At 44.6% G+C, this 25,677-nt stretch overlaps 1 protein-coding gene across 1 annotated transcript; it reads left to right on the forward strand.

The window, feature by feature from the left end:
• Window positions 1-16,702: 16,702 nt before the first annotated feature.
• On the forward strand, window positions 16,703-18,265 carry LOC121812696. Its single transcript, XM_042215502.1, has 2 exons — window positions 16,703-17,384; window positions 17,949-18,265. The coding sequence occupies exons 1-2, from the start codon at window positions 16,703-16,705 to the stop codon at window positions 18,263-18,265; spliced, it is 999 nt and encodes a 332-aa protein (XP_042071436.1).
• The last annotated feature ends 7,412 nt before the right edge of the window (window positions 18,266-25,677 follow it).

Below are 25,677 nucleotides of genomic sequence, written 5' to 3' on the forward strand. Positions count from 1 at the left end.
ACTAACCTCGTATTGTGGATGGATTATCTCAGTTGTTCTCCTGACTGAAGTTTGGTCTTTTACAGCATCTCTGCCATGCGATTGCATTTGTCCCTGACCATCGGGAATCCTCATGTTAACTTTCATCATTCTAAATTCCATTTCATGGATGCCTGGATGTTAAACTTAATTGTTACACCTGGTAGAGCAGACACGCTGATCATTTTATTAAAGATGAAAGAATTTAGATAGTTTTTCAACTCTCAGTGATGCCATAGTGATCATTTGACTTATGGACCTGCAGCGGAGTTTGGGCCCAGACAAGGTTAATGACGTCAGACTTAAAGACTGGGTGACTTACCTCCGGCTATGCTGAAAGGAGCTGTGACCAGGGGCACGCATTCACGCGCCTACGTCACATGCAGCGCACACACACGAAAATGCACAGACCTATATTACATAGGCACGAGATGAAGACGCAAAATGAAATATTGAATTAAAAAAAAGGGGTGTTTTGGTGAAATTCACAAGTATTTAACACATATGACAAATACAGGGAGTGCAGAATTATTAGGCAAATGAGTATTTTGTCCACATCATCCTCTTCATGCATGTTGTCTTACTCCAAGCTGTATAGGCTCGAAAGCCTACTACCAATTAAGCATATTAGGTGATGTGCATCTCTGTAATGAGAAGGGGTGTGGTCTAATGACATCCATCCATCCATCCATCTTCATCCGCTTTCCGGGGTCGGGTCGCGGGGGAGCAGCCTAAGCAAAGAGGCCAGACCTCCCTCTCCCCAGCCACCTCCTCCAGCTTGTCCGGGGGAATACCAAGGCGTTCCCAGGCCAGCCGAGAGATATAATCTCTCCAGCGTGTCCTGGGTCTGCCCCGGGGCCTCCTCCCGGTGGGACATGCCTGGAACACCTCGCCCAGGAGGCGCCCAGGGGGCATCCTTGCCAGATGCCCGAACCACCTCAGCTGGCTCCTTTCGATGTGGAGCAGCAGCTGCTCTACTCTGAGCCCCTCCCGGATGGCCGAACTTCTCACCCTATCTCTAAGGGAGAGGCCAGCCACCCTTCGGAGGAAGCTCATTTCCTGCCGCTTGTATCCGCGATCTCGTTCTTTCGGTCACTACCCACAGCTCGTGGCCATAGGTGAGGGTAGGGACGTAGATCGACCGGTAAATTGAGAGCTTCGCTTTTACACTCAGCTCCCTCTTCACCACGACGGACCGGTGCAGCGTCCGCATTACTGCAGCTGCAGCCCCAATCCGTCTGTCGATCTCCGGCTCCCTTCTCCCATCACTCGCGAACAAGACCCCGAGATACTTGAACTCCTCCACTTGGGGCAGGAACTCATCCCCGACCCGGAGTGGGCACTCCACCCTTTTCCGGCTGAGAACCATGGCCTCAGATTTGGAGGTGCTGATCCTCATTCCCGCTGCTTCACACTCGGCTGCGAACCGTTCCAGTGCGAGCTGGAGGCCCTCACCCGATGAAGCCAACAGAACCACATCATCCGCAAAAATCAGAGATGAGATTCTGAGGCCACCAAAGCGAAAGCCCTCCGCCACTTGGCTGCGCCTAGAAATCCTGTCCATAAAAATTATGAACAGAACCGGAGACAAAGGGCAGCCCTGGCGGAGCCCATCACCCACCGGGAACGAGTCCGACTTATTGCCGGCAATGCGAACCAAGCTCTTGCAACGGTTGTATAGGGATTGAATGGCCCGTAGCAATGGGCCAGACACCCCATACTCCCGCAACACCTCCCACAGGACACCCCGAGGGACACGGTCGAATGCCTTCTCCAAGTCCACAAAACACATGTAGACTGGTTGGGCAAACTCCCATGCACCCTCAAGTATCCTGCGAGAGGATAAAGAGCTGGTCCAGTGTTCCGCGACCAGGACGAAAACCGCATTGTTCCTCCTGTATCCGAGGTTCGACTAGCGGACGAACTCTCCTTTCCAGCACCCTGGCATAGACTTTCCCAGGGAGGCTGAGGAGTGTGATCCCCCTGTAGTTGGAACACACCCTCCGGTCCCCCTTCTTAAAGATGGGGACCACCACCCCGGTCTGCCAGTCCAGGACTGCCCCTGATCTCCACGCAACATTGAGAGCGTGTCAACCAGGACAGCCCTACAACGTCCAGAGCCTTCAGGAACTCGGGGCGGACCTCATCAACACCAGGGGCTCTGCCACCAAGGAGTTGTTTAACTGCCTCAGTGACCTCGCCCCCGGAAATTGGCGGGTCATACCCCTCATCCCCAGACTCTGCTTCCTCCTCGGAAGACGTGTCAGTGGGATTAAGGAGGTCCTCGAAGTATTCCTTCCACCGCCCGACAATTTTCTCAGTCGACGTCAACAGCGCTCCGCCAGCACTATACACAGCGCAGGTAGAGCACCGCTTTCCCCTCCTGAGACGCCTGACGGTTTGCCAGAATCTCTTCGAGGCAGTCCGAAAGTCTTTTTCCATGGCCTCTCCGAACTCCTCCCACACCCGAGTTTTTGCTTCAGCCACTGCCCGAGCCGCATTCCGCTTGGCCTGTCGATACCTGTCGGCTGCCTCCGGAGTCCCACAGGCTAACAAGGATATAGGTTGTGTTGATGGTTAATGACATCAACACCCTATATCAGGTGTGCATAATTATTAGGCAACGTCCTTTCCTTTGGCAAAATGGGTCAAAAGAAGGACTTGACAGGCTCAGAAAAGTCAAAAATAGTGAGATATCTTGCAGAGGGATGCAGCAGTCTCAAAATTGCAAAGCTTCTGAAGCGTGATCATCGAACAATCAAGCGTTTCATTCAAAATAGTCAACAGGGTCGCAAGAAGCGTGTGGAAAAACCAAGGCGCAAAATAACTGCCCATGAACTGAGAAAAGTCAAGCGTGCAGCTGCCAAGATGCCACTTGCCACCAGTTTGGCCATATTTCAGAGCTGCAACATCACTGGAGTGCCCAAAAGCACAAGGTGTGCAATACTCAGAGACATGGCCAAGGTAAGAAAGGCTGAAAGACGACCACCACTGAACAAGACACACAAGCTGAAACGTCAAGACTGGGCCAAGAAATATCTCAAGACTGGTTTTTCTAAGGTTTTATGGACTGATGAAATGAGAGTGAGTCTTGATGGGCCAGATGGATGGGCCCGTGGCTGGATTGGTAAAGGGCAGAGAGCTCCAGTCCGACTCAGACGCCAGCAAGGTGGAGGTGGAGTACTGGTTTGGGCTGGTATCATCAAAGATGAGCTTGTGGGGCCTTTTCGGGTTGAGGATGGAGTCAAGCTCAACTCCCAGTCCTACTGCCAGTTTCTGGAAGACACCTTCTTCAAGCAGTGGTACAGGAAGAAGTCTGCATCCTTCAAGAAAAACATGATTTTCATGCAGGACAATGCTCCATCACACGCGTCCAAGTACTCCACAGCGTGGCTGGCAAGAAAGGGTATAAAAGAAGAAAAACTAATGACATGGCCACCTTGTTCACCTGATCTGAACCCCATTGAGAACCTGTGGTCCATCATCAAATGTGAGATTTACAAGGAGGGAAAACAGTACACCTCTCTGAACAGTGTCTGGGAGGCTGTGGTTGCTGCTGCACGCAATGTTGATGGTGAACAGATCAAAACACTGACAGAATCCATGGATGGCAGGCTTTTGAGTGTCCTTGCAAAGAAAGGTGGCTATATTGGTCGCTGATTTGTTTTTGTTTTGTTTTTGAATGTCAGAAATGTATATTTGTGAATGTGGAGATGTTATATTGGTTTCACTGGTAAAAATAAATAATTGAAATGGGTATATATTTGTTTTTTGTTAAGTTGCCTAATAATTATGCACAGTAATAGTCACCTGCACACACAGATATCCCCCTAAAATAGCTAAAACTAAAAACAAACTAAAAACTACTTCCAAAAACATTCAGCTTTGATATTAATGAGTTTTTTGGGTTCATTGAGAACATGGTTGTTGTTCAATAATAAAATTATTCCTCAAAAATACAACTTGCCTAATAATTCTGCACTCCCTGTACATAAAATGTAATCTTGTGTTCCATTCAGCATGTCCTTTCTTACAAAAGACAAATTACTGAGAAGCATAGATCTGAAGAATTTGCAACACAAATTTGTTTTCTTTTCTTTTCGTTGAAGTGCTTTGAGTGTTTGGATGGAGTAGAAAAGCCTATTTACCATGACTGGTTTTGCACCTACACACAGTTTTTAAAGGTGCAGGTATGGCCTTTTGATTGTTGCATTCTTTTTCTTTTGCTACCTCTTTCCATCCTCCGGATACTTCCTTTGGTTTTAAAAGAACTGAAATGATTTCCAGCTGATTCCTTTTGGCGAGGCTAAGATATACAATACTATTCAAAAGTCTTGAGCCAACCTCTTTTAATCACCCCGCTCTACTCTTCCAAGGAGCCATTGGTTAATTGGAAGCAAAACAAGTAGTCTTGAGCAGTAGTTCTTAAGGCCTTCTGAAAATTGTTTGCTTTTTCTCACTGTCACTGTCAGAGGAATATTATTCTCTTTGTTAAGGCACTTATCACTGACCAATTAATTATTCAAGCATGAAAATCAGCATACTCAAGAGATTCACCGCCGTTGTGTCTATACCTAACAAAGAACCATTTTTAAACTGTAAAAAAACATTACTAACAACCTGTCAAAAAACATAATCTGTTTCTTGAGTTTCTTTGTTTTTTTTTAAATGATAGTGATCCCAAACGTACTACCAATAAAATCACCTGGATAGAAAACCATACCATAGAACACAATCCGTCCATCATAGTCTATATGAATGAATGAATAGACCGTTGCCCAGAGCGTTAGAAGCACTGGGACAGTTGCCTGCTTTTTCCGGCTATCAATGGAGGCCGAGCCTGAAATTAAACCTTCAGTTTATCAATTAGCAGATCATCACTATTTTATATTAGGGCTGGGTATCGTCACTGATTTCTAAAATCGATTCAATTCTGATTCACAAGGTCCCGCATCAATTCAATTCGATTCGATTTTGCCTCCGACAATCAGAAATATTATAATTCTCATAATTTATCAGTACTGACACTTGTGAGACTTCATCAGAGGTGTGAGCCTCACAGCAGATGCCTTTGTGTCAAAGTACAGAAAAACATGAAGGAGATTTTCCTGGCCTGGCTTTTTATAGCAGATAACCTTAAAATATTCTGCAGTAGAACAAAAACTGAAGAAAACCACGAATCTGAACATTACCTGATGCTGCTGAAATGAAGCAGAGCAAAGTTACAGAGGTTTGATTACAGACACAGCTAAGAGTTTAGCAATTTGGCATAATTTGTTTCAATTTCTTCGATATTGAACAGCAGAAATAAGGGTTGTGTTGGAAGTCAGTTTTGGAAAAAAAAAATAGTGGCCGACAGCACTGTAATAAACGGTAGACTGGTGTTTAATAAGCGAGCAAATAATGCCAAAAACTGAGATTTGAGATGGGAAACTGTTCTCTGAGTACACTGAGAGAGTGCTGTGCAGGAATTGTGATTTTATCGTGGTGGAAACATGAAGATGTTTGAGTAACATCAAGCGTAGTTTTGATCTGCTTTTGTTGCTGGTTCAGTCAATTTTGGTTGGAGAGTGACGAAACCTGCAGTTTCAGAATCTGTGAGCTGTCAGCTTTCAGCCCCGACGGTGGGTGAGAAAGCCGACATCTCACAGATTCTGATGCATTGGGTCCACGCTCTGTGTTTACGTCTTTGTGTGGAATCGGTTTACCTGCTCTCATTTACTGTTTTAGCTGTTTGGTGGTTGTTTAAATAGTTTTGTCTGAGAACAGGTGAGTCTTCAACCTGGATTTAAATAAACTGAGTGTTTCAGCTGATCTGAGGCTTTCTGGAAGTTTGTTCCAGATATAAGGAGCATAAAAGCTGAATGCAGCTTCTCCGTGTCTGGTTCTGACTCTGGGAACTGATAAAAGACCGGATCCAGATGACCTGAGGGATCTGGAAGGTTAAGGAGGCCGAAGTTGACATCGGTGTTGTCAGACTGGACAGAGGTGTTAGCCGACCTGGGCAGGGTGGCTAAAACGCTGTGGTCAGCAGCCCTGTCGGGGTTCCGTGGAGGACGACATGAAGTGGACCAGAGGGACTGTATCGGCTTAGAGTCGTCATGGTGAAAATTCCGACGGGAACCCCGGTGGATGTACTTTCGGCGAGGGAGGAAGGCGATATCTGAGTGGAGATGAAGCACAGCCAGCGGTGGAGAAGCCAGGTGGAAGCGGAGACGGAGAAGCTCGTCAGCTGAGTATTGGTGAAATCCAGTACTGGGTCGATAGACCAATGACATAAAAATCCAGACCCACACGAGCAGGACGCAGATCCTGCCAGGCCACATCACGCACAGTCAGGTAAGCCAAACAGTCAGGTGTACGGATCCAAGTCAACAGCAAGTCGTGCCAGCGTTCACTCAACCGGAAATATAATACACTCTCCCCCTCACTGCAGTCACTCTCAACTTACTCTCCGTCATTATGCTCAGTCAGCCAGCTGCTTCTCTTCCTCCCTTTTAATTGTCTCATTTGTCTCCCACTGTCTGTCTTTTTCACTCTTAGGTCTTTCTTGTTTCATAAGCATAATCTGTGGGAGCGTGCTCAATCTAGTGAAATCGAGTTTTGGTGCTGCTGATGGTGGACGATTTGCTTAAAGCTATAATCAATACTGGGAAACCATGGGGCCATTATAGAAATCAAGTGACATTAAAAGGTGCAGTGCTGGATAAATGCTGCTGATTGCTCAGCAGAAGTGCATAAACTCAGATCATGTTTTCACTTCAGTTATTTTGAGTTTTGGTGTTCATTAGAGTTTTTGTGTTTTTCAGATATTCCCAGGGTTTAATAGCTGGAAATCTAGAATATGCTTGAAATAATATATAATATTGGTGTAGAGTTTGTCCATTTAGCTCCTGTAGAGGAAGAGCCCCACATAAGGTTTCTGCTCTGAGCATCTTGAAAGGGAAATGGACTGTGATTCCAAGCTGCATGTTTAACTTCCTTTTTCTTCTCCTCACCAGCTAAGCTCAAAGTTTACAGCCCCTCAAGAATCTGGGTTAGGATACAATAATGTATTTACACTGCTGTCAATAAGCAAATATTGCTTCATATATTGATATTGATATTGGGCCGTAAACTGTGACAAATCGGTTCTTCAAGGTTTATCATAGAGTTGCACAAACATCAATGAAACCAAGATGTCACCAGATGTGAACATTATGATATTTTTATTTTCAGAGGAGACCAATTTAACACTAAAGCAAACAGAAATACGTCCCACCTCTTTCTTTACCCTTTTACAATCATACTCATGCTGTGCTACAGAGGAGAGTGAACACTAGAAATATAAAATGTGTAAAAAGGAATAGTTTGACTGTTCATATGGAATTATGTAATAACAGACTGAACTTTTTTCAGGAAAATGTTTGACATTAAGGAATCCCTATGTTTTTATATTCAATAAACAGAGGAAGATCTTGCAGTGGCATTAGACAAGTTAAAGCACAGCTATAACTTCTTTCCTTTTTTATTTTTTTCATAATAAACCAAGGTATCATCACTTGATCATTTTACATTTCTTTAAACTTTCTGTTCCTTGAAAGGTCACCTCACTGTCCTCACTGTCTGCATCAGGCACAAGGAGAACATGCAATGTGTGCATGGAAAGGTCCCTGCCAGTATTTGAACCAGGAACCTTCTTGCTTTGTGGTGCATTGCATCAGCTACGTAATCATTTCTGAGGAATGGCTTATTTGAAGATTGGTCATCATAGGACACAAACAGCACTAGTGAAAGTCTGTGCCCCATTAACAATGGCTGGAGCTTGTAAAGCTGAGAGGCCAGCAGCATACAGTTGAGTTTTTTGCACATGTTCATAGTGGATAAACGTCTGGTCTTTAACAGCAGACTGATGAGAGATAAACATGTGAGACAAGCTGCTTCTGGCTCTGCTTTTACTGTCCAAAGTTAGTTATAAACTGATGTAACAGTAGCTAGCAACTATACAAGACATCTCTGAGAAAACAGTTGTTTGACGTTTAACCATCCTTTTTTTTTTTTTACATCAAGATGTAAGCCTCTGTTTCTGAGCTAAAAGCTCTGGTCCTCAGTGTCCTCACCCAACATCCAGACTGACAGCAGAACAACTACTAGCTCAGTGTTCCAACATTTGGAAGAAGCATCTGCTGTCATAACTGGAGATAGATGAGGTACAACAACCTTTACGAGATTGCAAACGTGCACCCGGTCAAATCCTTCTGCTCACCGGACCTGGAGTATCTGATGATTAAGTGTCGGCCATTCTGGCTACTGAGGGAATTTACAGCAGTGATTATTACGGCTGTTTACATTCCCCCACAAGCCGACACTGACCGAGCACTCAGGGAACTGTACAGCGCGATCAGCAGTGAGGAAACCGCACACCCAGAGGCAGCGTTTATCACAGCCGGAGACTTTAATAAGGGAAACCTGAAGAAAGTCTCACCCAAACTCCACCAACACATCCATTTTAACACTCGTGGAGACCGGCTACTCGACCACTGCTACACCTCTTTCCGGGATGCGTACAAAGCCCTCCCCCGCGCCCCATTCGGCCAATCAGATCACCGCTCCATCCTGCTCCTGCCCGCCTACAGGCAGAAGCTGAAACAGGAAGCTCCAACCCGGAGGGCGGTGCACTGTTGGACGGACCAATCGGAGTCTGCGCTGCGGGACTGTTTTGATCACGCGGACTGGGAAATGTTTCACGTGGCTGCTAGGGACATTGATGAGTACACAGACTCAGTCTGCGGATTTATCAGGAAATGCGTGGAAGATGTCGTCCCATCCAGAACAGTTAAATCCTTCCCAAATCAAAAACCCTGGATTAACGGAGATGTTCGCGCGGCACGGAGCACCGCCTTTGCCTCCGCGAACACATCGGACTACAAACACGCACATTACCAACTCCGGAAGACGATCAAAGCAGCAAACTGGAAACTGCAGAATCTAGGACTGAGCAGCTCCCTCTGCAGCTCGATCCTTAGCTTCCTGTCTGACAGACGCCAAGTGGTCAGACTGGGCAGCATCACCTCATCCCCCATCACACTGAACACTGGTGCTCCACAGGGGTGTGTACTGAGCCCTCTCCTGTACTCACTCTACACCTACGACTGCACAGCCACTAACAACTCCAACATCATTGTGAAGTTTGCGGACGACACTACAGTGGTGGGTCTTATCACCAACGGTGATGAGACGGCTTACAGGGAGGAGGTCAGCGCCCTGACCCACTGGTGTCAAGACAACCATCTCACCCTCAACGTCGCAAAGACAAAGGAGTTGATAGTGGACTTCCGGAGGTGCAGAGAAGTACACACCCCCATCACCATCAACGGCGCTGCTGTGGAGAGAGTGAGCAGCTTCCGGTTCCTTGGTGTACATCTGGCTGAGGATCTTACGTGGTCAGTACACATAAACAAAACAGTGAAGAAGGCGCAGCAGCACCTCTTCTTTCTCAGGAGACTGAAAAGATTCGGCATGAGCCCCCGCATCCTCAGGACCTTCTATCACTGTGCCATTGAGAGCATCCTCACTGGATGCATCACCACCTGGTATGGCAACAGCACCGCCTACAACTGCAAAGCTCTCCAGCGAGTAGTGCGGTGCTCTGAACGGATAATTGGAGGTGAGCTTCCCTCCCTCCAAGACATCTACAGGAAGTGGTGCCTGAGGAAAGCGGGGAGGATCATCAAGGACTCCAGTCACCCCAGCCATAAACTGTTCAGACTACTTCCATCAGGAAGGAGGTTCTGCAGCATCCGGTCCCGTACCAGCAGACTGAGAGACAGCTTCTTCCATCAGGCCATCAGACTGCTGAACACTTCATAGACACCTCAGCTTCACTACTGGAACTTTAACATTATGCACTCCATACTGTACAGTAATGCCACTGTTTTGCACATGTCTCAACTCTGTATATTTTTATATATTTTATTTATTGTTTACTCTATTTAATTTGTAAAATATGTGTATACACACACACACACACACGTAGAAAAATATTTAGTATACACATCCAGAAATTTTTGCATATACTATTATATATTGTACATATATTTATTAGTTTCAGATTTAGCCATTCGTATATTTTGCCTGTTTATGTTATTGTATTTTGCACAACTCTGTTGCTTGTGAAGCTCGCACACAAGAATTTCACTCGCATGTGCTGTACCAATGTACCTGCACATGTGATGTGACAATAAAAGTGATTTGATTTGATTTGATTTATGTTCGTCCCTGGTAGCGTAGTGGTGTGTGGTGCTACCATAAATTTAAAAGTGAAGGAGTCAAGATGGCAGTTTTTAAAGGTTTATTTTCTGCTAGTCTTAAAGTTCTGGTTCAGACTGACATATAACTTAAGGGAGAGCCAAGGCCAACGTGACAAAGAAAACATCCCTGACAGAAAATAAAAGGAACTTACCCAACTCCAAAAAAATCACGAAATATACAACCTACAACGATAACCTAGCTAACCAACACATAAACAGGAGAAAACAAGTGATCACAAAACAAAAGGCAGTTCTCCCCTACAGGCAGTCTGAACACTCAAAGGCATGTAAGCCTGCACAAGTATGGCAGTTTGTGCCACATCCTCATTGCCACATACTCTTAGGGTCCTGTTGATCTTGTATAGTTCAAGGAATTCTGAAATCCACATGTGAGGGATTGAGTCATACGCTTTCTTGAAATGAACCTGATGTGACCTGATGTTCTGACTCCCTTTTGCTCTAGAATGTGTGTTGCACCTCATCAATCTTCAGTTGTGATAGCAGTTGCTTCTTCTGAATGTTGGAACACTGAGTTATCAGTCTAGGTGTTGGATTCCAAGATTGGTCCCACATCCTCTTCATATAACCCCTACTGCTTGGGTTACTTGTGTAGTAGCATTCCAACAGCGCCCTATTCTCATCCCTTGTCCACTTGGGCCTTCTTCTTCCTCAACAACTGATGCAGTCCTTGCTAATTATTCTGTCCAGATAACTTAAAAACTGAAGAAAAATTGTGATTGTTCGATTAGCAATGTGATTACTGAATTTAGAAGATGTAGCACACAATAAACACATACAATGTGACACAGTAAGGTGTTTGTTTTTAACATCAAACAGATAGATGTAGAGTATTTTTTGCGTATGAATATATTTGGATTCGCAGCTGTATTAACATTTCTCTGATTATATAGTTTATGGAGTACATCAATATCATCACTACTGAGCCTGGTGCCACAGTGGAGCAAATATTAAAGAAGAAAGTTTAGATCGGTACAAAAATTTCCATTTTATCCACATGAAACTCAGGAACCTCGGCATTGTAATTTTCAACCCTAAGAGCTACTGAGTAAAGTTCCAAAGAAGAGAAATAATGAAGCGCTTGTGTTCTGACCTTTGTGTACACATTATTCATTTGAGTTTATGTATATCAGTGTCCCATTGGTCCTTACATTGTAAGAGCCTGAACAATTTCTTCTTTTCTTTGAAGTCGGCTCCAAGTTTTTTTTTTTAATGGCATCACTGTGATTTGTAATGTGCTGATACTTGTGTACATGGTGGAGGTCTTAGTTTTGTTTTATTTTCAGTTTTTATATTTAATGAGTTTTTAACCTCAGCAATGTGCCATAGATGTACCAGTATAACCACAAATATAATGAAAACCTTGATTTGGAGGAAAAAAGAAAAACTATATCTTCTTACTATGAATTTAAGGGCGACTAATAATCTTAAGGGCGACTTAAGATTGTTGCTCTGTCTAAAGTGAGCCATTAGTTGACATATTTTAACCACACTGACCAAATGTGATGTCAGTAGAACAACACGGCATTGTACATTCAGGCTGTAGTGATGAAACTGTTAAAAGTTATTTGAATAATGTTGAATTTCTACTGCAGCACTGCTGTGTGCCACTTTTCCCCCTTCTCTATCCTGACTGATGCTGAGGCTATTTGCATTTGCTTAAGCAGCAATCTGACAGGAAAAAAATATATATTTGTGTGGAAGAAGAATTAACCTTTAGATTAAATTATCATCATGACATGTCATTATGAGGTAAGCTCTAATAATGCCAGTGTCCACTGTGAAAAGACAGCCAGTCTACTGCTAAGGCCTCTCACTGGAGTCATATTTGCTTTATCTCAAATCTCCGCTTTTGTTCCTCGTCTTTTCTTTTTGTGTCAAAGGCATGAGCGGATGAGGTTACCTGTATAATTTACTTCCCAAGTCATTGATCCTGTGCAGATTGATTCCATCTCAAATTTAGCTATCAGATTGGCACTGACTCCATTACAAAGTAGCTACGGGATGGGTCAATAAGTGAAAGCTGTACCAGTAATGTGGAGAATGAATGTAGATTCATTGGAATGCACCATTAAGCACTGGCGGATCGTGTGGTTGGTACGTGGGGGTGATGGAGGGGCTGGACATGGATCATTTTGTCCCGTGTTCAGTCAACAGTGATGGGAACAGAATAGAGGACAAAGTACTACTCTGGTAAATTCATCATCTCCTCATTTTTATCTCTCCTATAATGGCAAGTTAGTGTGTGTGTGTGTTTGTAGGTGTGTGTGCGTTTGTGTGTTAAAATATGCCCAGCTGTCAGTCTGACCTAATCAGGAATGAGACGTCATTCTTCTGTTTCCATGCTCCATGCACCACAGACAGAAAGATGAGGCTTTAGAGGCTGATAGGGGCTTTGGCGGAAGACAGTTATGTATGTATATAGCCGAGGAGGGGAACAACGCAAGAAACAAAATGAAGATGGAAAACAGAGGCGAACCTCTGGCCTCACTGAACCTTGTGCCAATGCCAATGGGGTCTTTGTGCAGTCATTGTTTTGATGTGCTGGACTGTCTATGCAAAAAGTGATGATGGTAAAGGCATATTTGAGCAGAGTTCATCACGGGCTTTTCTGAATCAAAAAAGTGTGTTGCGGTGAGCCAAAATCCACTGGATGCATGAATGTGCTAAGATTTATATATTGGACTGCTGTGCTTGTAATTCCCAACAACCGCCCCTAAATGTTTCAGAATCAGAATCGCGTTTATTGGCCATGTATATGCACAGACACATACAAGGAATTTGGTGAATCTCAACAATGTAAGCAACACAATTCACACACACACACACACACACACACACACACACACACAACACACACACACACACACACACACACACACACACACACGTGCGTGTGTGTGTGGATATATACAGCTACACATGCATACACATGCATACACATACATACACAAACATACAACACAAGCTGTGTAAACCAACCATAAAATAACTAATCTAAACTTATATACATAAAATACAGGATGACAGAAATGAAATGAGGTGGAATGAATACTACAGAATGTACATAAGGTGCAGTTGCAGTCTGGCAGTGGGAGCAGTGTGACAGGTCAACTGTTTAGGAGGGAGATGGCGAGGGGAAAGAAACTGTTCCTGTGTCGGGTGGTCCTGGTCTGCAGGCTTCTGTACCGTCTGCCAGAGGGCAGCAGATCAAAAAGTCTGTGTCCAGGGTGTGAGGGGTCTGTGATGATTTTCCCTGCCCGTTTCCTGGTTCTTGAGAGGTACAGATCCTGGATGGAGGGCAGGGGGGTGCCGATGATCCTTTCTGCTGCCCGTACAGTCCGCTGCAGTCTGCTCCTGTCCTGTTTAGTGGCTGCACCATACCAGACTGTGATGGAGGAGCACAGGACAGACTCAATGACCGCAGTGTAGAACTGGATCAGCAGCTCCTGTGGGAGACTGTACTTCCCCAGTTGTCTCAGGAAGTACATCCTCTGCTGGGTCTTTTTGAGGATGGAGTTGATGTTGGTCTCCCACTTCAGGTCCTGGGAGATGGTGGTACCCAGGAACTTGAAGATCTCCACAGTTGACACCGGCCTGTCTGATATGGTGAGGGGGAGCAGAGTTGAGGGATGTCTCCTGAAGTCCACTGTCATCTCTACAGTCTTAAACGTGTTCAGCTCCAGATTGTGCTGACTGCACCAGAGTACCAGCCGCTCAACTTCCTGCCGGTATGCAGACTTATCACCATCCTTGATGAGTCCCCTGATGGTGGGTGATCTGCAAACTTAAGGAGTTTAACAGCCGAGTTCTTTGAGGTGCAGTCATTGGTGAAGAGGGAGAACAATAATGGTGAGAGGACACATCCTTGAGGGGCACCAATAGGGCTTTGGAGTTGACGCCACGCCGCAGTGCATTGTGGTATCACGGCACCATGTCAGAAGGCAACAAATCAAAACAAACACACTGTGTTGGAAGCAGGACTGCCAGAACCATGCTTAAAATCAGTGCAAAAGGGCTGTATCGCGACCGATTGCGCCGTGAAGCCAAGAGATGGTACTTGGAAAAAATAGCGTGCATCGGTAATGTGGGTATGAAATAAGGCAGTGGAGTGGAAACCCAGACAGTCTACCGCCGTTGTCCTATCCCGATATCTTCGCGTACCTTGTCTGTGAAGTCAGCGCATAGGGGAAATCATTTTCGGAATTATAAATTCCTGGAGGCGCACATCTGATTCACAAACGGTTGGGTACAAAATTTGGCAGTTTTTAAGCCTCCACATTGTGAGTACGTTGACCGTATGACCAAGATACAGCCAGAGGTTGCACATAACATGGACTTCTACTCAGCAGCTGCCCCCAAAAATTGCTCTAGATGAATGATTCACGATTGATGCCAGCTGTGCCAGCTGTGCGTTGCCAAGTACTTGCTAAGTACTTGTGAACAGATCTTGAATTAAAAAAAATTAATAAACATACTTTTTTCTGTTTTATTGAAACCACTTTACAGAAAGTACAATTATTTACAATGAACTGTACATGCAACACAGCACTTTTATGAATATTCAACAAGAGCAAGTTTCATTTGGCCCTGGTTTGACAACCACACTGGGGCACATATTCACCAAAACACAGCACACCTTAACAATCTTATCAAGCAGTGTTGTGTCTTCACCCTCACATGATATGAGTAATTGGATTGGCATTGTGTAACAAGTTCAAAATGCTACACACTACAAACTACCTATTACTCGCTCAACATGAATTCTCAGGTAGGCAATTGCTCTCATTTGGGGATGGCAGAGAACTCGATATCTACTCGTCTGACCGCTGCAATCCAAGCCTGACGTCTTCGTTTAGTATTATCGGATACATGAGATCCCTCCCGTTGCCTCCAGGAGGGGAAACGATGAAAAGAGAGCCCATTTTCCAGCTTCTTGCCTTCCCTATCGTGTGATCTACCGTTGCAACCGACAACACAGTATGTACGAACCATAGCTGATGCTTCTGTGTGCTTTGTCTGGCCTACTGTCATGGCAGGAGGGGGCGTGGTCGTTGAGTCTGGATTAGGGAGGGTGAGGTGGGAGGGGGGAGGTGTGACAGGTGTGTTGGGGGTTAATGTCTGAAACAATGGCTCTGGGGAGGGGAGGGTGAGGCGTGGGAGTCTGTCCGTCTCAAACTTGCAGTAGAATGTATTTAGCCCGTTGGCCAGGTCTTTGCTTGCTTCAACAGTGGCACCTGTGTCTTTGGCACGCCGTCTATCGCTCTCTTCTATTTGTTTTATTTTATTGTTTTTAGTCAATTTTGTGCAACATGTCAGCCCTACATTGTTTTATGATCGCCAGACATTATTGGAAATAGGCTTATCTACCCAAGCTTTAGCTCGGTTTGGAAGTGACAACCAAGGCTTTCTGCCTCCCGATTTGGCAGTAACACCACCTCACTGGTGCTCCTTACCACTGCCACTGGATGTGTGGAAGCGACGCAGGAGACGAGGTAACTGTGGAGGTCGCCTTGTCAAACTGAGACTCAGGATCTCTTGTTTTCCTCATGAGCTTCGCTCAATTTGTCGATCCTGCCCGCGACTCTTGGTGCCGTTGCGTGCTTTGGACCCGGTGGACTCCTGCTTGGTTCCTGTTGTGGGATCTCTTGAGAAGGGTTCTGCGAAACCCTCTCCTCTCCGACATCTGCGTTGGCGTGGAGTGGACCAAACAAACCTCCGACCTGTGGATCTGGTTGTTGCTGCCTCGGAAGCTCCCGAGCCAATTCCTCTCAGGTTGGGATTAATTAACGCCAGATGGGTGGCAAATAAGACATTCATTTTGAAGGAATTTTTTGCTTCCCATGCGCTGGATTTTTTTTGCTTGACTGAAACTTGGATTCCACCTGGTGAGTTAAGTGCCTTTTCTGAATTACTGCCGGCTGGCTGTGCCTTCTTTAGTGTTCCGAGAGTTTCTGGTCGCGGAGGAGGGCTAGCTGTTGTTTTTAAGGCACATCTTGACTTTAAGCAGCTATCCCCATCAACACGCCACACCAGAACTCTGTTTGTGCGAACTGGGCCACTCGTCTTCGCTGTTGTGTGCGATTGTTTATCGGCCCCCAAAATATAACAAGGAGTTTTTATCCGAGTTCTCAGAGTTTCTTGCTGACTGTGCATCACGGTATGACCAGATCCTTTTACTTGGTGATTTTAATATACACGTCTGCTGCCCGGGGAAGCCCCTGGCTAAGGACTTTCTGGACTTAGTGAACTCTTTTAACTTTGTTCAGTCTGTTAAAGGTGCCACTCAAGAACGTGGTCACACACTGGACTTGGTTTTATCACATGGTTTATCTGTCCAAAACGTACTTGTCGAGGATGCGGTGTTCTCTGACCATATGCCTATTTTATGTGATATTGTTCTTTTTAATCCTGTTCTTAAGCGTGCTGTACCTGCTCGATGTTATCGTGCTTTTGGCTCAGATACTGCCGAGCGGTTTTCCATATTGTTTGACCAATTTATTTCTTATCCTCCTGAGTTGTCCATCTCAGATGGATTAGTTTCTTGTTTGGATTCTGCTTGTAAATCTGTCCTCGACGCTGTCGCTCCTTTTATATTCAGACAATGCAAGCCAAAGGCTAGTCCTTGGCTAACTGATTTTACCAGAGCCGCTAGAAAAGAATGTAGAAGATGTGAAAGACGGTGGAAAAAAGATAGGCTGTGCGTCTCTATGGAAGCTCTTAAGACTAGCTGGAAAGTCTATCAGAGAGCAGTAAAGGCTGCCAAGCACTCCTATTTTTCTCAACTTATTGCTGCCAGCTCGCATAACCCTCGTGTTCTATATAACACTATAAATTCTGTACTTAATCCGGAAGGCTATATTCTTTTGCACTCTTCTGCGGTTATGTGCAATAAGTTTCTTAATTATTTTGTGGAAAAGGTTGCTAGTTTGAGACCTCCGACTCTACCTATTGCTGACCCAGCCATGCATGGTTCTTGCTCAAGTCTGTTCTCTGCTTTTCTACCAATTGTTTTATGGCTTGACTGCCTTACTGATGTCAAAGCATGGATGGCAAAAAATGTCACGGTCGGACGGCCCTTTCCGGACGACCCTGCTTGTGTTTATGTTTTCTGTATATATGTTTGCTTCTCCCTCCCTGGCCCTCGGGGTTGTTTACGGAAGTGCGCGCCGTGGGAGAGGCGTGTCCTGGCGACTGTCGTCATTGGGAGTCCCTCTTCGCTGTTGCCGGCCCACCTGCAGCTGATTACCTGACCAGTGGTTGGTAATCATTCCTCCAGGCTAGAAAGGGGTATTTAACCTGGACTCGCGGCGACAGTCGACGTGGGATTATTACTCCGAACTGGTATAGTCTGTGCGAGCAGTGTGAGTGTGTTATTCGGCTAGCGTGTGGCTAACGCTGGATTTTCCTTCTTCCTCCAGGAGGGGCGAGCGGAGAAGCGAGTTGGGGAGCACACACACTAAGGGAGTTACTACACGGAACGCACTGGGAGCAAGGGACGAGCACGATTGGAAAATTGCACTTTTGAACGGATTGTTGGACTTGTCTGTTTCACTGTAAATAAACGCACTGTGTTTCTGTGAGCAAGAACCGCGCCTGGGTCCTTCTTTTCCGTGACAAAAAACTTTTTAAATTTTAATGATCGGAAGACAGAAGCAATTTTATTTGGCCCAAATCGTTCTTCTCATATTCTGGATGTTGATCTTGCAGCTTTGACTTCCCAATTAAAGAGTTCGATCACAAATCTCGGAGTTAAAATTGATTCTGCACTCACCTTTGATGACCATGTAAACGGGGTGGTAAAATCAGCATTTTATCACCTCAGACGTGCTGCGGCAGGATTTTTAACTGGCAGAAGAAAATTTGATCACATCCCTCCGATTTTGGCCTCTTTACACTGGCTTCCAATTGAATTCAGGATCCGTTTTAAAGTCCTCTAATTGGCTTTTAAATCTCTAAATGGTCTGGCACCTGTCTATTTGTCTGACTTGTTGAAGCCCCACGTCCCCACTCGTTCCCTTCGGTCAGCTGAGCAGTTGCTGCTTTCGGTCCCAAAGTCACGGCTGAAACTTAGAGGAGACAGAGCGTTCTCTGTTGCCGCGCCGATGCTTTGGAATAACCTTCCTCTCCATATTAGACAGGCTACATCAGTGCCAGTTTTTAAGTCTTTATTAAAAACCTATTTTTATTCCCTGGCTTTTAACTCTGTGGGTAACTGACATTTTTTTTATTGTTTTTTAACTTTATTGCTATGTCTGGTTTTATTACTATGTGCATATTAGTACTGTACAGCACTTTGGTCTACCAGGTGTGTTTTTAAAGTGCTATATAAATAAATAAACTAATGCAGGGTCGTTGGCTGAGAGCCGTTCTTTCAGCTTCTGGGAGTAGATGCTTTTAGCTGCTTTGCTTTGGCTTGCTTGTACATGGCCCTGTCACCACTTCTGTAGGCATCCTCCTTGGCCTTACAAAGATGTTGGAGTTTAGGAGTGAACCATGGATTGTTGTTGCTGTATGTGCAAAAGGTCTTTGTTGGCATACACACATCTTCATAAAAACTGATGTATGATGTCACAGTGTCCGTCAGCTCATCCAGGTTCTCAGATGCAGCTTCAAAATCAGTCCAATCAGTGCAGTCAAAACTGTCCTGCAGTTCCTGCTTTGCTGCGTTAGTCCACTTCTTCAGTTTTGACTACAAGCTTGGCAAGTTTGAGTTGCTGCCTATAAACTGGAATAAGATGGAGCAGGCAGTGATCATAATGTCCAAAAGCTGCCCGGGGTACACAGCGATATGCATCTTTTAAAGTGGTGTAACATACTGTTCTCACAGTACTGAAGGTAAATCTCCATCAGTTCTTTCATGCATACATGTTCTGCATGGGATTTGCCTCTAATCAGTCCCTTCACTGCTCTGGCACTGAGCGTGAGGTGTGGGGTGTTTTATTCCACCACACAAGATTACATGAAGGTGTACACAGCAGAGGAGCGGCTCATTTGGTGGGCAGACAGACAGGTGACATTTCATCACTGACAAAACAGTTCTATCATCAGAACCTCCAGCCGCTCACATCACAACAGGCTACGCAGCTTTGATCTGAGCTCCTTTTTTAAAAAAGCCACTTATCCATTACCAGAATTCAGTAAAGCCACTCTTTGTCATTCAGTTGAGCTGCCTGTCTAGACTTTACTGAATAATAATGCCTCTGAGGCAAAATTGTTTCAGAAGTCCTACATTCAAAATGAAGTTAAATCCAACTACAGAGCTGCATTTGCTCTCTTTTACCCACAGCTGCACTGTTTGATGTCGAGCCTCGCTTTTGTTTGTACTGATGGGATTAATTAAACATTCTATTCCACATTAATGCATTGTGTTTACCTGAAAATTTGCACTGAGCATATAAAAATAAAGGCAAACTCCCAAGCTATGGGGAGTTTGCCCCATATATATATATATATATATATATATTTATATAAGTATACATATACATATTTATATACGTATACATATACATATATATGTCATATATATTATTATAAATAAATCAAAAATAATGCATCTCTTAGACATTCTATATGGGCGATCGTGGCTCAAGAGTTGGGAGTTCGCCTTGTAATTGGAAGGTTGCCGGTTCGAGCCCCGGCTTGGACAGTCTCGGTCGTTGTGTCCTTGGGCAAGACACTTCACCCGTTGCCTACTGGTGGTGGTCAGAGGGCCCGGTGGCGCCAGTGTCCGGCAGCCTCGCCTCTGTCAGTGCGCCCCAGGGTGGCTGTGGCTACAATGTAGCTGCCATCACCTGTGTGTGAATGGGTGGATGACTGGATATGTAAAGCGCTTTGGGGTCCTTAGGGACTAGTAAAGCGCTATACAAATACAGGCCATTTACCATTTTCTTGCCACAATTTGAAGTGGGCAGATATTGATTAACCCAACAGACACATCCCAATAAGAACTGCTCAGTATGTTTATGTTTTGGAGTTTGAATAACCTTACTCTGTTTATAAAGTTTATTTCTTTATTTGTAGTGTTTTAACTTTTAACCAATGTCACTCTCAATGTCACATAGTAAGACTCAAAAAGAAGGCTTACTATTGGCCCAGCCAATAGCAGGGCCTGGATTTAACTGTAACTGTCACACAATCATGTAATGTCAGGTAAAGACACTAGCACCCCCCTTATCTTCTGCTCCATGGAGTGGCTTGAGCAGGTCTAGTCATTTATTACCTAAATTCACATGTTCACATGTTCATTATGTTTTTCCACCACTCACGCTGTGCTATGATGGGCTGTTGTTTTATTAATGAACCCTTGGATAAATGCTGAAAACTGTGTATTAAAGAATCAGTGCACAGGACCAACTAGTGAAAAGGCTCTCTTAATGTTTTGATAGCTGGACAAGTCTGTGCAACTGCCCTCATGCAGACATAGATATTGTGTCTTAGTATCTGATATTATTTATTTACATCTGTTATGAGTTATTTATATAATGTGCTATTAGTCCTTTGTATATCTGTTATTAGTTACACACATCGATTATTAATTATTTACATATGTTATCGGTTATTTAGATCCATGTGAGATTCTCCCGGGACAAGTATCCTCATTGTCATTACATGTTAGTGATGTATGTGATGGGGTCCGTACTCAAAGCAACATCAAGCTGTGTAGAACAGGGTGTGGTTGGGCTTGGGTGTGAGACTGCAAGATTCCAGAGGTGTTAATTGTGTTTGTTGGTGTGCATCACTCTCTACTGCTGAGTAGATGCCCAACAAACTTCCACTGCATACCGACGTTTATCAACTAAGGCAATTCCATATGCACTTTAAAACCAAAACAGTTGCAGCCTCAGGAGCACATAAGGCTACAAATTTTCCATTCACGTATCATAAACTCGTCATGAGCCTTCAGGCCATCAGATCACTGTTCTTCCTGCCTCCAAAGTCACATTTATTAGAGCAATGCTGCTTCAACACAGAGAGATATGGGTGAAGTGAGAAAGAAAGACTCAAAGGTAAATAAAAGTGAATGGAGTAGAGTGAGACTTTTCCAGTGTTATTACTGATGGTAACTAAAAATAAATGCTTATAAATAAAACAAAAAAAATATTTTTACCCATCTGAGGCTCATGAGATGCATTACTCACTGAAGCACTGTCATTTAGGATGTTTCTATAAACTCTTAATGCTGCATGCGGTTTAATAAGAGAAAGTTTGGTTAACCTACGTTTCAGCAGATGTTGTGGTTGGGGTTAAAATATGTTGTTGATTAGTTTTAAAATACCATTGTAATCGCAGATGCAAAGATAACAAAAGGGTAATATGTGGCCTGTCTGTATTATATCTGGATAAAGGCTCTAGAAGAATCGGTTATAGAAGAATAAATAACATGAATGCTGAGGAAAAGTAGAAGGCCAGAAACAGCTTCTGGTCCAGGTTATTATTTCTCAGGATTCCTCAGAGGAAGTGCAGCTGTTGCTGAGCCTTGATGATGATGTTGGTTGGGTGGGTTGGTGTACAGTCATAAGTGTACATGGCAAACAGTAGGGCACTGAGAACACAGGCCTGCTGGGATCCAGTGCTGAGTGACAGTGAGGGAGAGAGGTGGGGGCCAAGTCGGACTGATTGAGGCTGGTTGGTGAAGAAATCTGTTATTCAGGAGCAGGTGGCAGTGGGGATCTGAAAGGGTCCCAGTTTGGTTGTGAGGATGTCTGGGATTATGCTATTGAACATAGCTCTTCCTGTTCTCCAGATGGCTCAGTGCTGTGAAGGGTGATTGTAATGGCACCCCCTGTGGACCAATTTGCTCAGTAACCAAACTGGTGGGTGTTGAGGGACTGGGATGGTCAGTCTCTGATTTGCTGAAACACTATCTGTTCAAAACAATTAATGACTAGAGATGATCGCGCAATAGGTTTTTAGTCATTGAGGTTGACTATTCCAGTCTTTTGGGGGATGGGAATGATGGCGGTGGCCCTCAGACAGGTGGAAATGGTGGCATGAATCAGGGAGAGGTTGAACAGTTGATGAGGATTGTTAAGGTTCACATAATTGAGGAAGGAGAGTACAAACAACCATTGGTCCAGAAGATCTTGGTCAAACAATTGATTTTAATGAATACATGCGTGGGAAGACCAGTCTGTACACAGACAGGGATTGATCTTCAACTTAATCAAAGCATACACAGATTTTTATAGCATCAGGGTTTGAATTAATGACGCCCCTTCATACGTCACAGACAGAATATATACATACGTCAAATCAAAACCACTTTTAACATAGTTTAAAAAGAACGTTGTCTTCTATCTTCATGGCCGGTACTTCCTGTCACTGCCGGATGCTCGCTTGTCATCTTGACACATCAGCAGCAGTTCTATGACAAACTGCTCTTTTTGCAACCCCAAGCAAAACATGATTAAACTTCCACCTATAAATGGTTCTCTTTAACTAAGTGTGTGTGTCTGTCTATGTCGTCCTCAAATGCTCTCTCAATTCACCCGTTGCACTTCTGACCTTTTACCAGACCAGAGGCTCATCCTTATGTGTAATAACCGAACTGAAACTACATGTACTATGTTGAATAAATGTTCTAATCAAGAGCCTCTACTAAGAGCTTAATAAAAGAATATAAAAGTATAACAGACAATTTGAATAAGCTAGTAATTCAAATAGCCTTGTCTAGCCTGCTCCTCAGAAAAACTTAGGCTCTGCTTTCACTTCTGCAAACTCTCTGCAACTTCCTGTCAACTGCAACTTAGTCTTTCTGAAAGACACACACTGTTTAAACCTCTAAATGCAATATCAATACTGTAAATTATATTATTAATGCAATGGTAATTATGATGATTATTTAACAATAGCAGTAAAATAATTTCCCTGCTCCACAGGATCCATGCCAGTTGGTCTCATAAGTCTCCCTGTGACCTCATGTTCCTAGAGTTCTGGGGAGGTGAGGGGGCAAGGGAAGTTGGGGAAGAGTGGTCTCAAACTGAGCATAGAAGGTGTTGAGCTCCACTGCAAATGTGAGGCTGGTGTTGAGGATTAGGGGACTTTGTCCTTTGTAAGGGCTTGGGCGGGGGTTGTTGCCTGTCAGAAAGCCCTCTATCCTCCTCCTGTAGGCCTACCTGGCCTGTTTGATGTCCCTCCTCAGGTTGGCTCTAGGAGTGCTGTACATAGACTTCAGGCTAAGGGACAGTTCTAAGTTACGAGTTCTGATTAGATCCTGTACTTCACTTGTCATCCAAGGTTATGGTTAGAAAAAAATTGGATGGTTTTGGTCACTGTCATATTCTCTACACAGCACTTAATGTAGTCTCCAGGTCCTGCTGTTCAGTCTTTCAGATCAAAACGGACCTTTAGCTGGAGGAGAACATCATCTAGGCATGTTTTAATGACCCGGGAACTTTGATGGTTTTGTTGCCTGAGGAGGGTGTAGGCAGGGATGAAGAGCAGAGAGAGGTAGTCAGATTGTCCTAGGTGGGCAAGGGGTGTCACAGGCCTGCCAGTTTTCTGTCCCCCCTAGTAAGGAACTTTACTTGTTGGTGGAATCTGAGGAGTACAGAACATGCCTTACGAAAGTCACCAGCAACAATTTAGATGCCCTCTGGGCCCTCTCTCTGCTGTTTACTGATAATAAGTTGGAAGTGGTTGAGTGCTGAGCTAACGTTAGCATTGGGGGAAGATGTAAACAATGGTAACTCTGGCTACCATGAGCTCGAGAGGTACAGTGGGGCAAAAAAGTATTTAGTCAGCCACCGATTGTGCAAGTTCCCCCACCTAAAATGATGACAGAGGTCAGTAATTTGCACCAGATCATCGCAGCACAGGAAAAAGCTCTAAGCACAAGATCCACAGAGCCTGTTCTGAACATCTGACTGTGACCTAGAAGTCTCAAGATCAAAATTGGACACAGCCCCTAGGTTGGTTAGGAATAACCGAGCTAAGATCCTGTGTAGTAGTGGTGGACAAGCAGAGGAAGACAGCCATAGTGGGCGACCGTGGCTCAGGGGGTTGGGAAGCATCTGTAACCGGAAGGTTGCCGGTTCGATCCCTGGGCTCTCTGTCCTGGTCGTTGTGTCCTTGGGCAAGACACTTTACCCTACTTGCCTACTGGTGTTGGCCAGAGGGGCCGATGGCGCGAAATGGCAGCCTCGCTTCTGTCAGTCTGCCCCAGGGCAGCTGTGGCTACAACCGTAGCTGCCTCCACCAGTGTATGAATGTGAGAGTGAATGAATAGTGGCATTGTAAAGCGCTTTGGGTGCCTTGAAAAGCGCTATATAAATCCAATCCATTATTATTATTATTATAGTGACCGTCTTCACAAAAAAGTAACATGAGAAGCTTGAGAAGTACCAAGGGCTGAGGGAGGAACTCGAGAAGATGTGAAGGATGAAGCAACAAAAAACAAGATCCAAGACCTCTCTCCAGAAGAGAGAAGATACAGGAAAGATTGCAGGAAACTCAAACCCACAGGCTTCCTGCATGGGCAAGTGGGGAATTTGTTTGAATGTTTTTTTAATCTGTGTATTCTGACCTTCTTGCTTTGCCAGGTGAGAGGTAAAATGACGAGTCTGTGAATGTTGGTTTTTGGTGGTGGGTGCCAGTGAGTCTGTCGGTGAGTCTGTTGTGAAGAGAGTGGAGTTGAGGGCCGGGGTTGGAGGTGCAACAGACGTCAGCTGGCACTTGTAGCTCTGAGTTGGAGGGCTTGCCTCAGCCTAGTGGCAATTCGGATGCAATTCAATTCAATTCAATTCAATTTTATTTATATAGCGCCAAATCACAACATAAGTCGCCTCAAGGCGCTTCATAGATACAGAGAAAAGAAGAAAAACTCCCTTTTAACAGGAAGAAACCTCCAGCAGAACCAGGCTCAGGGAGGGGCGGGGCCATCTGCTGTGATTGGTTGGGGTGAGAGAAGGAAGACAGGATAAAAGACATGCTGTGGAAGAGAGACAGAGGTTAATAACAGATATGATTCAATGCAGAGAGGTCTGTTAATACATAGTGAGTGAGAAAGGTGACTGGAAAGGAAAAACTCAATGCATCATGGGAATCCCCCGGCAGCCTACATCTATTGCAGCATAACTAAGGGAGGATTCAGGGTCACCTGGTCCAGCCCTAACTATATGCTTTAGCAAAAAGGAAAGTTTTAAGCCTAATCTTAAAAGTAGAGATAGTGTCTGTCTCCCGAATCCAAACTGGAAGCTGGTTCCACAGAAGAGGGGCCTGAAAACTGAAGGCTCTGCCTCCCATTCTACTTTTAAATACTCTAGGAACAACAAGTAGGCCTGCAGAGCGAGAGCGAAGTGCTCTAATAGGGTGATATGGTACTACAAGGTCATTAAGATAAGATGGGGCC

The sequence above is a fragment of the Haplochromis burtoni genome, unplaced genomic scaffold (genome assembly GCF_018398535.1).
Source record: "Haplochromis burtoni strain Fernald_Lab_line unplaced genomic scaffold, NCSU_Asbu1 Contig_738, whole genome shotgun sequence".
Classification (NCBI taxonomy): domain Eukaryota; kingdom Metazoa; phylum Chordata; class Actinopteri; order Cichliformes; family Cichlidae; genus Haplochromis; species Haplochromis burtoni.

Bases quoted from the DNA above. Each gene is read 5' to 3' on its own strand.
- LOC121812696 (XM_042215502.1), top strand. From the start codon at position 16,703: ATGCCTATTTTATGTGATATTGTTCTTTTTAATCCTGTTCTTAAGCGT. The intron at 17,385-17,948 runs ATGTCACGGTCG...CCGTGACAAAAA, and splicing joins CAAAGCATGGATGGCAAAAA to ACTTTTTAAATTTTAATGAT.